The sequence below is a fragment of the Chiloscyllium plagiosum genome, unplaced genomic scaffold (assembly GCF_037043375.1).
Source record: "Chiloscyllium plagiosum isolate Xiang-an unplaced genomic scaffold, Cpla_swu_hap1 HiC_scaffold_26, whole genome shotgun sequence".
Taxonomy (NCBI): Eukaryota; Metazoa; Chordata; class Chondrichthyes; order Orectolobiformes; family Hemiscylliidae; genus Chiloscyllium; species Chiloscyllium plagiosum.
The window spans coordinates 42,150,930-42,168,808 of record NW_028270164.1 but is presented as its reverse complement, the minus strand read 5'-3'; the positions used below and the strand labels follow the sequence as shown (position 1 = coordinate 42,168,808).

Here is a 17,879-nt window from a genome sequence, read left to right as displayed (position 1 = left end):
TTTTGCATTCTGTTTGAAATAAAGGCCAACATTCCATTTGCCTTCCCTATTACCTGCTGATCTTTATGCTAACTCTGAGATTTATGCATGAGGACTCCAAAGTCCTCTGCAGCTTTCTGTAGTCATGCTCCACTTTAAAAAAAAACAGATCCTCTATTCTTCGTGCCAAAGTGCAAGACATCACATTTTCCCACATTATATTCCACCTGCCAATTCTTGTCCACTTGCTTAAACAGTCGATACCCTTCTGCAGACGGTGTCATCCTCATCACTTGCCTTCCCACCTATAATTGAGTCATTTGCAAACCTGGTTATAATGCATTCACTTTTCCCATCCAGGTCTTTAATAAATATGGTGAATAATTGTGGCCCCAGCACTGGCCCCTGTGGCACTTTACTAGCTACAGGTTTCCAACCTAAAAATGCCCCCCTTATCCCGACTCTGTCTTCTGTTAGTAATCAATCCTCTCTCCATGCTAAAATACTACCTCCAACACCAGGGGCTCTTGTCTTTAAGTGTTCTTATATCCTTAATAAATATCTTCTACAATTCCAAATATAATTATATCCACAGCTTCCCCTTTATCTATCCTGTGATCTCTCCTCAAATAATTTTAATCAATTTGTCAGACATGATTTCCTCTTAATAAAACTACATTGACTTGATTTTATTATGTATTTTTAAATGTCCTGTTACTACATCCTCCATAATACTCACTAACATTTTCCCAATGACAGATGTTAAGCTGACTGCTTCATTTTTACATGCTTCTTGTCTCCTTCCCTTTTTGAGTAATAGTGTTACATTGGCAGTTTTCCAATCCTCTGGTACTGTGCCAGAATCATAGGATTCTTGGATGATTAATGCCAGTGCACCCACTATCACTGTAGCTACTACTTTTATTATCTTACGATGTATCCCATCGAGTCCTGAGGCTATCATTGGCCCCATCAGTTTCCCTAGTATTTTTTCTCTAGAGATAGTGGATTTATTTATTTCCTCTTACCTTTTTGCCCTTGATTATTTATCATTTTTGGATTGCTAATAATGTCTTCTACCTTGAAGACGGAAGCAAAGTATTTGTTCAACTCCTCTGCCATTTCCTGCTTCCACATTATTACTTCTCCAGCCTCATTGCCTATGGGGTCTGCATCCACTTTGGCCTCTCTCTTCCTTTCTATATATTTAAAGAAGGCCTTGCTCTCCATTTTGAAATTACTTGCAATTTTAACCCAAAGTTGAATTTCCTCACTCTTTACTGTTTTTTTTGGAGATCTTTTGTTGATTTTCAATAAAAAACACTTACCCAAATTTTCTGGTTTACCATTAACCTTTGCCTCTGACCCTTACGGTCCAACTCTGGGTATCACTATCCAAATAGCTACCGAGTAAGCTGCCAAATCCTTTTTCTTTGTAAATCTACCATTCTCCTTTCCCAAACCACTAGCCTCCCCAATTACTTTAAAGCTCTTGCTACATCCCTAGGATACTGGTCCCAGCATGGCTCAAGGGCAGCCCATCCCTCAGGAATAGCTCCCTTCTACCAGAGCACTGGTACCAGTGTGCCATGAACTGAAACCCATTCCAACTAAACCACTCTTGGAGCTACACACTTAGCTTCTTCATTTTCTTTAGCCTCTGCCAATTTGCCCGTGGCTCAAGTAATTATAGAGATTGCTACTTTGGAGGTTCTGTATTTACTTTATCTCTGAACTGTTCAGTTTTGTTTCAGCAGAACCTCTTTTAGAGTCCTAACAATATCATTGGCACAAACATGAATGATGACAGCAGGATCGCTCCCCGCCTCATTCCAAGTTGCTCTTCAGTCCGGAGGAGATGTCCTTAACCTTGGCACTGGGCTAGCATCACGACCATTGGGACTTTCACTTATGGCTGTAGAGAAGAGAGTGTCCCCACCACAGTTATAATCTTATTGCCTCCCTGGTTTGAATGACTCATGTTACAAGATTTATGATATGCAAGTCAGAGCAGAAATTCTGACTGATGATTTTTACATAATTGTGTCACGTCCCTGGGTGCTCCTTTTATTTTTAAATAATTAAAGTCTTCAAAGTTTGTGAGAACTTTGTGAGAATTAAAGTCTGGATGAAAAGAATTTAGTCCAAGTCCGTTAAATGTCCTGACGTGAGCTGTGCTGATTGCGTTATCTGTTTCATAGAATGTAGGCACTGCTGGCTAGGCCAGAGTTTAATGCTCATCACTAACTGTCCTTAAAAAGCTGGTGGTGGGTTACCTACTTAAACTGCTGTCATCCATCTACTGTGGGTATATCCAGGATTATGACTCACTGACAATGAAGGAATGGACATAAAATTCCAAATCAGGATGATGCATGGCTTGGAGGGCAACATTGATGTTATTTCAATTTTTCAGCTGCCCTAACCTTTGGGTTAGCAAAAGTCATTGGTTTGGAAGTGTATTTGCAGATGGTACCCATTGTGTGAGATGGAGGGAATGTTTATTTAAGATAGTGAATCCAGTGCCAATTAAATGCATTATAGTAGGTTCTGCTCTAACATGTGTTTCTTCAACACAAATTGGCTTTGACGTGATTGAAGGATTTAGACCGCTATTTGTGGAATGCGAACATTCCTTACCTATATTGGCTGTAAAACAATTCCTGCCCCATTAGTTTAAATGACGTGGCTAATGCGCGGTGTTCTCGTGACACAAGATTGCATGAGAACAAAACTATTGCGTTATATCAGAACCGACTGTATTTTATCTTGAAAGACGTTGAGCTCAGAGTGTTGTTGGAACAGCCCCTTTCCAGGCAGGTGGAGAGTATTTCATCATACTCTTGATTTGTGCCTTGTAGATGGTGAACCGGCTTTAAGGAAACAGGTGGTGAGGGACGCACCTTAGAATTCCTAACCTCTTGCCCCACAATTTTTACATCGCTTTTCCAATCCCAGGATATTGATTGTGAGGATAGTGTTCTGATGAAGAGTTATTGGTCATAAACCTTAACTCTGCTTTCTTCCCACAGATGCAGACAGACCTGCTCATTTTCACCAGCAATTCCTGTTCATGTTATTGCCTGATATTTGAGAGATGTATTATTCTTATCATTTTTATAAATCAACACTGAAAAGGAGAAGACTTCAAAAATACTTCTGAAACTTTTATTCCTTGTAGTTTATGTTCAATTCTCCTTGAACGCTGCTAGATTTATGTAGTTAATTATTTGTGGGCTATTGTATAGCATAGATTAGATTACTTACAGTATGGAAACAGGCCCTTCGGCCCAACAAGTCCACACTGACCCGCCAAAGCGCAACCCATCCGTACCCCTACATTTACCCCTTCTTACCTAACACTATGGGCAATTTAGCATGGCCAAATCACCTGACCTGCACATCCTTTGTACTGTGGGAGGTAACCAGAGCACCCGGAGGAAACCCACGCAGACACAGGGAGAATGTGCAAACTCCACACAGTCAGTCGCCTGAGGCGGGAATTGAACCCGGGTCTCTGGCGCTGTGAGGCAGCAGTGCTAACCACTGTGCCACTGTGCCGGCCATTTCTGAATGGATGCTCAAGGGAGTGCTAATATTAGCTTGAGCCCCAATTGGTAGATTCTGTTAAGAGCAGAAAAAAATATCATGTAGTTGCTTAGGTAGGAAATACCTAGAAAAACACCATTTGCAAACTATGCTAGACCATTCATACTTCAAGTTTGTCAAGGCGGAGAGATTTTCCAGCTTTTAATTGAATTTGGCGTAGTTATCATTTCAGTTTTTAGTATTTCTCTCACGTTTCACCATTCCCCTCTCAAGTCCTTCACAGATTTCTTTCCAAAGATGGACTCTATCCTTTTCCAGGCTTATTTCCTCAGCACACATAGGCCTGATAGTTTGGTGGGGGAGGATTGTCCACTGCCTTGCTGGAAGATGGACGATTGGCTGAACTGCAGGACAAACAGCCAAAAGGTCTGAAAACTCAGTTGCTGCCACTTATTGGGCATATCCCCAGACTCCTACGCAGATCAGCATATCTGCAGCTGAAATTCAGACTTCTGCAGGGTTTACAGTCAATTTAGTGGATTCTGAAATTTCCTAATTGCCAAGTCATGAGCAATTTTCCAAATATTTTATCACCCAAGTGCAAGGGTAAATATGGATTTGACAGTTTTACCGCTAATGTCGCCAATTTGGCATAACTCTGAAGGGTTTATGAAAGTTGCTGTATAGTTCAGGCTGATTGATTGAACAGAGGAACAGTGAATTTGAAGATTGCTTCAGTGTTGTAAACAGTTGCCTTAAAGTTTCAGTGTTAAATTCCATCCTGTCTTATTCAAGAAGAAGAATTGAAATCTGGGCCAATTAACACAACAGAGGTTCAGTTTGGTACAGTCCAGCCTGAACTGGATTTCAGTCCATCTCCAGCACTTACCTCTTTAACTTCCTGGAGCAGCTTGATGGCCTGGGTGTACTGCGGTGGTTTCTCATCTAATTGTGCCTGCAAGCTATCCCAGAAGGCTTTGTGCACAATCTCCTTTACTTTCCTTTCCAAACTGAAAGAAATATACAAGTGTTTATTGAGAACTTCTGCAACTACATCCCAAAAAAATAAATTCCAAAGGAGATGGCATATCATAGAACCTTAGAATGATACAACGGAAAGAAGCTACTGCAGTTTCTTTGGTGTGGGAGTACCGACGTTGCCATTAGGGAGGAAGAAGATTGTGAAATTTGACTCAGGAGGAAAGGTGATATATTTTGAAGTCAGGATGTTGTAGGACTTAGAGGTGGTGGAAGTCATGGGCTTGAAAGATGGTGTTGAAGGTGCCTTGGCATGTTATTGCAGTACCTCCTCGGAGAGGATACACATTGTTGCCATAGCAAGCTAATGCAGGAAGGAGTGACTGTTGTAGGTGGTGCATGGGATGCCATTCAAGTGGGCTGCTCTGTCCTGGATGGGTGTTGACCATCCAGAGGATTTACATAGATGCACTCATCCAGGCAAGTGGAGAATATTCCATCACACTCCTGACATGTGCCGTGTAGATGGTGGACAGACTTTGGGGAGTCTCAGAGTGAAGACTCCCTCCTAGGCCAGGTTTTAAAAGGGTACCATTGGATGGAAAGTCAGTCAATTCCACCTCAGTAACGGAGGCCCCAAGTATCCACAGGTTATTAATGACCACAATCAGTTCATACTCCTGTTTAAGGAAGGCTGTCTAATCTGGCATGAAGAACAGCTGGCTAGTGGGGAAGGCTGGCCATGTGGAGGACGGCCTGGAATTAAGAGGAGTTTGAGTGAAGTTCATCAGGACAGACCGCCATCGGGTTTGGTTTTGTGGATGGGTTGCCTTATCTTTCGGTGAGGGGGGTGGTACCTTTCCCACAGAGTGTCACGTGGGGTAACTGCCAGGTACCACCCCCCTCACCGAAAGATAAGCCAACCCATCCACAAAACCATTGGTATTGGCCACTAAAGTTGGTAGTAAGGCTATCTATTTCCTGGAGAAAGTGAGGTCTGCAGATGCTGGAGATCAAAGTTGAAACTTTATTGCTGGAACAGCACAGCAGGTCAGGCAGCATCCAGGGAACAGGAGATTCGACGTTTCGGGCACAGGCCCTTCTTCAGGAATCCTGAAGAAGGGCCTGTCTATTTCCACTGAGGTGGAATTGACTGACTTTCCATCCAATGGTACCCTTTTAAAACCTGGCCTAGGAGGGAGTCTTCACTCTGAGACTCCCCAAAGTCTGTCCACCATCTACACGGCACATGTCAGGAGTGTGATGGAATACTCTCCACTTGCCTGGAAGAAGGGTATCTATTTCCTGACCAACCAATGATAAAATGCCTTCTTTGAAGATGGCAGAGGGAATTACAAAGGCTCTGAACAAAACACAGGAATGTTGATTTGGGGAAGGTTTTGTAAAGATTCTCAGTCATTAGTACATCACATGTATTATACCACTCCTATCCTGATAAACAGAGAATAGGTTGGTTTAACTGTGAAAAGCATGAGCAGGTTAACAATCATTCTTCACGTAAGAAAAAAGTGCAAATGTGCAGCTTCTAAGCTGTTACATGCTGTCTAACACACATGGCAAAGGAAGTTAGAGAGAGAAAAGACTGACATTGCACAGAGAAACTCTACGGCAACAGATATTATTTTAAGCACAGTTTGGTTAACCAATCGACAGATGAACTTACCCAGTGTTTACTTTGCATCAGTTGGGTCTGTAGCCTTAAAGGGATTTTGCTTTTTAATAGAGTCATAGAGATGTACAGCACGGAAACAGACCGTTTGGTCCAATCCGTCCAGATATCCCAACCAATCTAGTCCCACCTGCCAGCACCCGGCCCATATCCCTCCAAACCCTCCCTATTTATGTACTCATCCAGATGCCTTTTAAATGTTTCAATTATACCAGCCTCCACCACTTCTTCTGGCAGCTCATTCCATACACGTACCACCCTCTGCGTGAAAAAGTTGCCTCTTAGGTCTCTTTTATATCTTTCCCCTGTCACCCTAAACCTATGCCCTCTAGATCTGCACTCGCCCACCCCAGGGAAAAGACACTGTCTATTTACCCTATCCACATCTCTCATGATTCTATAAGCCTCTATAAGGTCACCCCCTCAGCCTCCAACACTCCAGGGAAAAACAGCCCCAGCCTGTTCAGCCTCTCCCTATAGCTCAAAGCCTCCAACCCTGGCAACATCCTTTTAAATGTTTTCTGAACCTTTTCAAGTTGCATAACATCCTTCCGATAGGAAGGAGACCGGAATTGCATGCAATATTCCAAAAGTGGCCTAACAAATGTCCTAAGTTGCAGGATAATAGATTTAAGCAAAAACTGGCAAATTGCCTTGACAGTAATTACTCCCAAGGCTCTAAACAACAGGTATACTACAGCTGAGACTGGTGCCATCTTCAAATTCCAAACACTTGCATACTCAAACTGAGTTGTCAACTTGTAATCGATAAAGGGATGAAGTCCATCTAACTTCAACTCTTGGGGGCTCTGAGGCTGACCAAACTATCCTTCTGTCAAGTGGCAAGATGGTGCCATGGTGGTAAAATCTCTTAACATCTCATCATGGCAGCTGATGAAATTTCAATCTGAGATTAAAAGCTGGTGTCAGTACTGAGAAACACTATAACTACCTTCAATTGGCTCACTAATATCCTTAAGGAGATAGAAATCTATTGGCCTCACATGGTCTGGCCTAGTCATGACTCCAGCCCAACAGCAATGTGGTTAACTGTCCTCTGACACGATCTAGCAAGCTTTCAAGAGCAAATAGGAATAGGCAGTAAATGCTGACCCATCATTCCCTGAAATAATAGGGGAAAAAATGTTGAGGTCAGCCAACTGAAGTTTAACCTGGATCAAACACTTTGGTGAGAAACTTGCAGATTCATCAAGGATGCAGGAGTAATTTAATTGATAAAGTCAACTCATTAATTTAGACCTTTACCTGTTTTTAGGAGATTCCATCTTCTGAATCTGGAAGTTGCTGTTTATGACAATTTCATGTGCAATGGCCATGTTGGACACATCTCGTGCGGTTTCCAAAACTTCCGTCATGGATACTAGTCTTGGAGGACTGGCTGTAGAAAGGACATAATGCAGACAGCATTTCTTTACTTTCAACATTACTGTGATACAAGTCCCTAGATCTACAATCAAGTGACCAGGATGTACATGTCTATAATGTTGGAACAAAATAGAGGTAGTTTCAAATTAATAATGCTATAAACCAATGGTCTAAGGTTTAACCCTCCAATCACCACATTATTTCTTCTGCTGTGAATGTGCTCTCACAACTGTACGTTTGATTCTGTTTTACACCAAGAAAACCTTCACGTTTCCCATCATAGTCATTCCTCTTGTATAAGCCCCTTCTTTACTGAAGTTTAAAACATGCAGATATAGGCATGTCAGTCATAAAATGTATGTGGATTGTGCCTTTAACATAGTTAACCATCCTGAGGTGTTTCATAGCAGTTTTATTGAACAAGATTTGATACTGAGCTACATGAGGTGACATAGGGCTAAAGAAAGTTTGCTTAAAGAAATTTAAAGTATGATGTGAGATAGATATATTGTGGTTTCAGGAGGGAATTCTAAAGCTAGAGGGGCCTTTACAGTGGAAGTGTAGCCACCAGTGGAACAGCAATTAAAATTACAGATTTTAAAATCATAAAAACCAAATTCTAGGAATACAGAAATCTCAAAAGATTGTAAAGTTAAAGGATACTGAAGACATGCTGACGAGAGAGAGGCCATAGGGGAATTTGACAAGAAGAACGAGAGTTTTGAACTTGGAGCACTGCTAAAATGGGAGCAAGTGTAGCTCTATCTATAGGGATGATAGACGAATAACTGTTGGTGTGAATCAAAGTACGGGCAACAGAACTTTGGATGGCCTCGAGTTTCCGGTGTATATCACATGGGATGCTGGTCAGAATTGTATTAAAATAACCAAGTCCAATGGTAACCGAGGCATAGTTGAATCATTCATCATTTCTGGCTTGATAGTAACAAGCCCCACCACCATCTCTCTATCAAAATAGGCAGTAATTCTAATGGACAAAGATAAACTATAGCTTTTCTTCATTACCAAAGCCTCCTTAAAAATCTTTCCCCACTGCTGCTTTTATCTCCAGTAAAAATGTGAGGAGAACATGGACTGACCAGGACAAAGACAAGTTGTCCTCTTACCACAACTACTTCCTTTCTTCCATCCTGTCCAGCATGCCACATTCTCGTCTCTCCCTCACTCCATTCATGGAGTCCTCTCTTGTGTAGCCCTATAACATCCCCTCTCTCTCCATTACACCAATCTCACATTCTCTATGAGACTCACCTCCTGCTTTCCTGGTTCATAGTAAATAACTTAATGACCACCTCACTTCCTTTCTTCACACCCCCCCATGCTAACTGATGTTGGGAGTGATTTCCTCTAAATGTCAGACCTTTGGTTTTGTCACTTTTGTTCTGTCACTTTTGTTCTTCAAAAACTCCACAATTGATGCCTCTGTCCTTCCAAACACTTCTCCATCTCCAGCCTCACTTTCTGTTGTATGCAGTGATGGTTCTGAAGGGGTTAATACTCATGTTAGTTTAGTTCCCCCCATTCCACTAATGTCAAACACAGTCTGTGGTGGAGACAAGGAGTTCTACATTAGCTTTTGGTCAGTTAGCTGGACGGTTGGTTTGAGAAAATGTGATGCTAACAGCGTGGGTTCAATCCCTGCAGTACCGGAGGTTACCATGAAGGACTCTGTCTCACCCTCTCCCCTTGCCTGAGGCACAGTGGCCTTCAAATTAAATGAACACCAGTCACCTACAGAGAGTGCAGCCCTGTGGTCTGGTAAGACAATGGTGACTTGACTGATCAGATCTTAATGATGTTGACGTATCTAATTGTAAAGCAGTAGACACTACCATCCTTGCTGTCAAGAGAGGTGTGAGTTACACCCAGAACATAATCAATCCAGTGTCTTTATCATGTTAAACTCAAAGTTATCGACACCATACAGACAACAGAATTAGTACAATATCACAATGACACTAACCTGCTCACTAATTTCAGCAAAGTAAATGGTATGCAAATACACATGGAGCTCTCATTATCTATCCAGAGCACCCAATAAGACATTGTACATGGGCAGGGAATGAGACCGTGTGCAGTAAGTGTAGTAATTTACAGATTAGATTCATAAATTAAAATAATTTTATAGCATTTGTTGGGACAATTAACTGATCAGATTTTATTGTACAATTAGAAGAATATTCAAATTGCCACACAATCATAAACATTTATAAGGAGGAGATTTTATAAGCAAAACAAAAATACTTAAAGTAGGCACTACAAACAAGTCATCCTTTTCAGTGATTAGTGGTGCTGGAAGAGCATAGCAGTTCAGGCAGCATCCGAGGAGCAGCAAAATCGACGTTTCGGGCAAAGGTCCTTCATCAGGAATAAAGGCAGAGAGCCTGAAGCGTGGAGAGATAAGCTGGAGGAGGGTGGGGGTGGGGAGAAAGTAGCGTGGAGTACAATAGGTGAGTGGGGGAGGGGATGGAGGTGATAGGTCAGGGAGGAGGGTGGAGTGGATAGGTGGAAAAGAAGATAGGCAGGTAGGACAAGTCATGGGGACAGTGCTGAGCTGGAAGTTTGGAACGAGGGTGAGGTGGGGGAAGGGGAAATGAGGAAACTGCTGAAGTCCACATTGATGAGCAAGTTTGTTTCAGGATATGGTTGAAGAGCTTCAGGGCAGAGGAAATGACCTGGGAGTTGCAGTGGGAGAGGGACTCCAACCTCCTCTCTGACCTATCACCTTCATCCCCTCCCCCACTCACCTATTGTACTCCATGCTACTTTCTCCCCACCCCCACCCTCCTCTAGCTTCTCTCTCCATGCTTCAGGCTCACTGCCTTTATTCCTGATGAAGGGCTTTTGCCAGAAATGTCGAATTTGCTGCTCCTCGGATGCTGCCTGAACTGCTGTGCTCTTCCAGCACCACTAATCCAGAATCTGGTTTCCAGCGTCTGCAGTCCTCGTTTTTACCTATCCTTTTCAGTGAAATCACCAAGAACCAAAACCTCTCAGTAATGAAAGGTATTGAAGCAGTAGAAGACTGAAAGCTGCATTCCTAATTCATGATGCCATTGTAGAGCGTGCCTGTGAATTGGGATTCTTTGCCAAATGTTTACTTCCAGGCTGCCACTATGCTACTACAGTCAGTGTGGAGAAAACCAGTAAATGTACAGGTAAAAGCTCCTGTTTGTGGACTTTATTTGGAATTCAGATGGACAATGTCGATTTTGAGCAACTAGCAAGAGGCCCCTGGTCTCCATTCCAACAGAGCATACTGCATCTATCTATTTGCTTCACATTTCAAAACAGCTAGGAGTTACTCATAACTGGGGGCCAATATCATGCATGCTCCTTGCTTTGACTAATGAATAGGTGGGTCTCTTAAGTTGACATAATTAGAAAGTAACTTTATTTTGAACGTGTTAAAGCTTTCACATCAATTCACTATACCAGGTAATGATAACATAAGCATTCCCTTAACCTCTGAACAGAAATGGTATTAAATTGAAATGCTATAATCTGTAAGCATACCCTTCATTTGCTCTGGGTGTCTAGACAGTGGCTGTCTAGAAATATACAGCTGCATGTGTTTGTAATCGTGGACACTACAGCTCAGCTGCTTTGAGTCCAATTACCACAGCTTTTGTCTTCAAGCTATGAGACATCTAAAGGCATCGTGCACAATTTCTCTTGTGCAGAACGAATGGAACCTGTAACAAAGATCTCCACTGCCTGATCCATTGTCATTCTGACTGACATCACTGTTCCTTGGCACCTCCTGTTGGAGAATCCGTTTATTCACAGGTATGAGAGCAATGGGAAGGCCAACCACAGATGTGTCTCAGTTGGCTCTCTGCACTTGGAATTAACACAAATAGTCTTTGTACACTTACTTATTCACTCATGGGATGTCAGCACCTCTAGCTAGGCCAGCATTAATTGCCCAGAGGGCAGTTAGGAATCTGCTGGAGAAAACAAGCAAGTTGTTTTGCACAAAGGAAGGTAGCACAAATAACAACTGTGATAATGACCAAGTAATCTATTCTTTGACTAGGTAACCTGATTTAAGTGACAAAAGTGCTGCATTGATTTTAGCACTCTCATCCTGGAGTAGGACTTGAACCCACAAACCTCTGACTCAGAGGCAGCAGTGTCACAAATTTACAACACAGCTGTGACTAAGATGAAGGGTCATTACATTCCCAGACAGTAACAACTTGGATATATAACTGAAGAAGGGTCATTGGATTTGAAATATTAACTTTCTCCTCACAGATGCTGCCAGATCTGCAGAGTTTCTCCAGCAATTTCTGTTTTAGTAACAACTTGGTGTTTGGTGCAAACCACTCCAATTCTCTACTTGCACTTTATGACGTCCTAATTTTATTGCCTTGTAACATACTTGCATTTTTACTGCAGCTTTCATGACCTCAAGTGCCCCAAAGCACTTCACAAATACGAAAGTACATTTTAAGTGTGGTCATCATTGTTAATGTGGCCGCCAAGTGCGCAGAGCAAAGATCAACAAACAACAGAGATAAATGACCACTTAGGCTGTATTAATGATGCTGGTTGGACTCTGCTTTTCAATGAATAGTGCACACATTTTTATCAGATATTCCCACACGTGTAGAACTAATGCTAAAATACCAGAAATGCACAGCAGGTCAGTCAACACCAAAGCTTTGAATTAAATTCTGAGAATTTATTAATTGAAGAATGCGACCTACTATTACAAGGAATAGATACAATGATTGAACTGTTAATCTATTATTTAAGAAGCTTTGTTTCAAGAAAATGCAAATTGTTGGAGCACATATTGCAACTTCTGGTTTCTTAGACTGGTGTTTAATCCTGCTCTTGCTCTTTATTCATAAAGCACTTTTCAATCTGCATCTTAAACATCTGTACAAATTTACTCAAACAATGGAAAATAAAGAAAATCAATTGAAATTTCTTTTTCCTTTTGTGTTGAAAGTGAGAAATGTAATCGATCTATTTCTTAACCCTCCTTTTTGTCTCTTATCTTCTACCCCTATTTGTTGGGTGTCTCTCTGTTACCTGTCCAAAGGGTCACACTTCTTGTGAGTGTATCTAGTGAGCATTGTTAAAAAATCACACAAAACCAGGTTATAGTCCAACAGGTTTATTTGGAAGCACTAGCTTTGTGACAATCACCTGATGAAGGAGCAGCGCTCCGAAAGCTAGTGCTTCCAAATAAACCTGTTGGACTATAACCAGGTGTTGTGTGATTTTTAACTTTGTGCACCCCAGTCCAACACTGGCGTCTCCAAATCATGACTACAATTATATTGGGGCTTTAAATTATTGGGAATTTTTTTTAAACCACGAAGTTCCAAATAGTGAGAAGGAAAACAATGAGCAAAGTTGGCTGGAAGTTCGAAAAGCATTTAGACCAGTTTAATGCTCCTAACAGAAACTGGGAAAAACAGTGCAAAGATAAATAAAAAGATGACATTCTGATTCTATACTCAGGAGGGCATTAGTTAAAGAAGCAAACAATGCTTGACATAATTCTGGGAGATGAATTAGTTCAAATGGAGTATAAAAGTAGGAAATTGATTAGTTCATACTGATCACAACATCATTTGGTTCAGAGGAATTATGGAAAGTTACCTGAAAATATCACATGTAATAAGGTTCACTTGGGGAATTACTAATTTTTAGTGTCTTAAGAAGGGACTTAGCACAGGGAATGGAAGAGTTGAGTCATAAGAGAGGCTGGATAAGCTGGGACTTCGAGTCATAGAGATGTACAGCATGGAAACAGACCCTTCAGTCCAACCCGTCCATGCCGACCAGATATCCCAACCCAATCTAGTCCCACCTGCCAGCACCCGGCCCATATCCCTCCAAACTCTTCCTATTCATATACCCATCCAAATGCTGTAAGTGTACCAGCCTCCACCACATCCTCTGGCAGCTCATTCCATACACGTACCACCCTCTGCGTGAAAAAGTTGCCCCTTAGGTCTCTTTTATATCTTTCCTCTCTCACCCTAAACCTATGCCCTCTCGTTCTGGACTCCCCAACCCCAGGGAAAAGACTTTGCCTATTTATCCTATCCATGCCCCTCATAATTTTGTAAACCTCTATAAGGTCACCCCTCAGCTTCCGACGCTCCAGGGAAAACAGCCCCAGCCTGTCCAGCCTCTCCCTGTAGTTCAGATCCTCCAACCCTGGCAACATCCTTGTAAATCTTTTCTGAACCCTTTCAAGTTTCACAACATCTTTCCGATAGGAAGGAGACCAGAAATGCATGCAATATTCCAACAGTGGCCTAACCAATGTCCTGTACAGTCGCAACATGACCTCCCAATTCCTGTACTCAATACTCTGACCGATAAAGGAAAGCATACCAAACGCTGCCTTCACTATCCTATCTACCTGCGACTCCACTTTCAAGGAGCTATGAACCTGCACTCCAAGGTCTCTGTTCAGCAACACTCCCTAGGACCTTACCATTAAGTGTATAAGTCCTGCTAAGATTTGCTTTCCCAAAATGCAGCAGCTCGCATTTATCTGAATTAAACTCCATCTGCCACTTCTCAGCCCATTGGCCCATCTGGTCAAGATCCTGTTGTAATCTGAGGTAACCCTCTTCGCTGTCCACTACACCTCCAATTTTGGTGTCATCTGCAAACTTACTAACTGTACCTCTTATGCTCGCATCCAAATCATTTATGTAAATGACAAAAAGTAGAGGGCCCAGCACCAATCCTTGTGGCACTCCACTGGTCACAGGCCTCCAGTCTGAAAAACAACCCTCCACCACCACCCTCTGTCTTCTGCCTTTGAACCAGTTCTGTATCCAAATGGCTAGTTCTCCCTGTATTCCATGAGATCTAACCTTGCTATGAAGTCTCCCATGGGAAACCTTGTCGAACACCTTACTGAAGTCCATATAGATCACATCTACTGCTCTGCCCTCATCAATCTTCTTTGTTGCTTCATCAAAAAACTCAATCAAGTTTGAGAGACATGATTTCCCATGCACAAAGCCATGTTGACTATCCCGAATCAGTCCTTGCCTTTCCAAATACATGTACATCCTGTCCCTCAGGATTCCCTCCAACAACTTGCCCACCACCGAGATCAGGCTCACTGGTCTATAGTTCCCTGGCTTGTCTTTACCACCCTTCTTAAACAGTGGCACCACGTTTGCCAACCTCCAGTCTTCCGGCACTTCACCTGTGACTATCGATGATACAAATATCTCAGCAAGAGGCCCAGCAATCACTTCTCTAGCTTCCCACAAAGTTCTCGGGTACACCTGATCAGGTCCTGGGGATTTATCCACCTTTAACCGTTTCAAGACATCCAGCACTTCCTTCTCTGTAATCTGGACATTTTGCAAGATGTCACCATCTATTTCACTACAGTCTATATCTTCCATAACCTTTTCCACAGTAAATACTGATGCAAAATATTCATTTAGTATCTCTCCCATTTTCTGTGGCTCCACAGAAAGGCCACCTTGCTGATCTTTGAGGTGCCCTATCCTCTCCCTAGTTACCCTTTTGTCCTTAATATATTTGTAAAACCCCTTTGGATTCGCCTTAATTCTATTTGCCAAAGCTATCTCATATCTCCGTTTTGCCCTCCTGATTTCCCTGTTAAGTATACTCCTACTTTCTTTATACTCTAAGGATTCACTCGATCTATCCTGTCTGTACCTGACATATGCTTCCTTCTTTTCCTTAACCAAACCCTCAATTTCTTTAGTCATCCAGCATTCCCTATACCTACCAGCCTTCCCTTTCACCCTAACAGGAATATACTTTCTCTGGATTCTTGCTGTCTTATTTCTGAACGCTTCCCATTTTCCAGCTGTCCCTTTACCTGCGAACATCTGCCTCCAATCAGCTTTTGAAAGTTCTTGCCTAATACCGTCAAAATTGGCCTTTCTCCAATTTAGAACTTCAACTTTTAGATCTGGTCTATCCTTTTCCATCACTATTTTAAAACAAATAGAATTATGGTCGCTGGCCCTAAAGTGCTCCCCCACTGACACCTCAGTCACCTGTCCTGCCTTATTTCCCAAGAGTAGGTCAAGTTTTGCACCTTTTCTAGTAGGTAGCCCACATACTGAATTTCACTGGAGCACAGGAGGTTGAGGGGTGACCTTATAGAGGTTCATAAAATATGAGGGAAATAGATATGGTGAAGGGCAGGTGTTTTTTCCCCCGATGGTTAGGAATTTCAAGACAAGGAGGGGATATTTTTAAGGTGAGAAGAGAAAGATTTTAAAAAGGACTTGAGAGGCAACTCTTTTTTAAATAAACAGTAATTCGTGCATGGATTGAACTTCCAGAGATAGTGGTGGATGCAGGTACAGTTACAACATTTAAAAGATATTTGGATAGGAGTCGGGGAGTCCAGAACAAGAGGGCATAGGTTTAGGGTGAGAGGGGAAAAGATATAAAAGAGACCTATGGGGCAACCTTTTCACACAGAGGATGGTACGTGTAGGTAATGAGCTGCCAGAGGAAGTGGTGGAGGCTGGTACAGTTGCAACATTTAAGAGGCATTTGGATGGGTATATGAATAGGAAGGGTTTGGAGGGATATGGGCCGGGTGCTGGCAGGTGGGATTAGATTGGGTTGGGATATCTGGTCGGCATGGACGGGTTGGATCGAAGAGTCTGTTTCCATGCTGTACATCTCTATGAGGTACATGAATAAGACATGTTTGGAGGGATATGGGCCAAGCACAGGAGGTTGGACTAGTTTAGTTTGGGATTATGGTCAGTGTGGACTGGTTGGATTGAAGGATCTGTTTCTATGCTGTATAACCATGACTACTGTAGAGTAATGCAGCAAAAAAAAAAAAAAGGAATATGGAAAGTATTCTGTAATAAGTTAGTTTGGGTGCCGATTAGGCATTTCCTTTTAAAGGGAAAGGGTAAAGCATCCAGACTAAACAGTCCTGAAAGACAGAAGATATAAAATTGAAAATAAAACGAAAACACTAACAAACATTTAATAACCAGGAAGTGCAAGAGGCAATTGACAAAGTTAATATAAGAAGCAAAGAGAGAATTTGAGAAAAAAGTTTAGCAGGCAATATTAAATTGAATCTTAGAATGGTTACAGGACACATTTGTGTCATGTTTTCTGCAAGAGCAATTCACCAGATAAAATTTCCCTGCAGATCTACATATTGTTCCTCATCAGATAAAGGATTCAATTCTCTTTTGCAAGAGATGATTTAATTTGCCTCCACCACTGCTCTCTCTCATTTGGTTTTGTGAAAATGCTAGAAGCAATTTTTAAGGAAGAAATAGCAGGATATTTAGAAAAGCTCAACACCATCAAACTGAGTTAGCATAGTTTTATGAAAAGCAAATCATGTTTGACGAATTTTCCAGAGTATTGTGAGGATTTCTTTCAAGCAGAGTTTGGTTTCAATTCAATTTTTTTAAAAATCTGAAGTTAAGGGTCTAATGACTATGACACCAGATTTTGCTTATTCTGTATATGTTCTTCTTCTATCCATAGAATGTTTGCTAAACAGTTTGTGTTCTGACTGTTTAAATCCAAATTGAATGTGTCTGTTTGACTTTTGAAGGAGTACAGTTTAAGTTAATAAATTAGTCACCCTTTCTTTTCACTGCTCTTACGTATGCTACATTGAAATGATTTATTTCTGTTACCGATGAAACATGGTGTGAATTTCTTTCATCTTGAGCATCACATCTAGAGTCTGGCACATCGGTCATTTTGGTAGGTTCATCAGGATGCCTACAGCATCCAAAATGGTGTGTAGCTGCACTTTAAATATGGTGCCAATGGCATGAACAGCTCATGGGCCCAACCATGGTGAGCCTGTCCACCCCTCTGGCCATGTGATCCCACAGGAAAGGTGTCCACTTACATAATTAATGGAGGTGAAGAATGGATACTGCATGGGAAAAACCACTGCTGGCCATGGTGGACTGGTACCATGAATTTGTCTCAATAAAACTTTAAGGGAAAACTCTGCATAAAAGCATTGTGTTATGTTTCCATTAAACTCAATTCACAATGAAGCCTTTACAATTGTCAGAAATTTGACCATTTCATTCATTCTCTCTGGACAGCATTGAAGCCCAGTGACCGGCAATGAAAAGAGCAGTATAGACATCAACAATTTATTGACATTCTATTTTAACATTGTTAAACAACCCAATAGCAATTCACAAAGTAAAGTCAGACAACATCTGACAGTGGAGATGCAAAGATAAGTGATCATCAAATATCATCAAAAAAGTAGATTTTAAGGAGAATT

The 17,879-nt window shown here is 41.7% G+C and overlaps 1 protein-coding gene across 2 annotated transcripts in view; it reads right to left on the bottom strand.

Moving 5' to 3' along the window:
* The window catches only part of LOC122563263 (T-complex protein 11-like protein 1), a 56,624-nt gene that overhangs the window by 28,701 nt on the left and 10,044 nt on the right, over nt 1-17,879 (bottom strand). For both annotated transcript variants that reach the window (XM_087973652.1, XM_043716907.2), the window contains 2 exons: nt 7,463-7,595; nt 4,418-4,538 (listed from right to left, as the gene is read on the bottom strand). In XM_087973652.1, the coding sequence (XP_087829778.1) occupies nt 4,418-4,538; nt 7,463-7,595 (254 nt within the window). The remainder of the gene's footprint in view (nt 1-4,417; nt 4,539-7,462; nt 7,596-17,879) is intronic.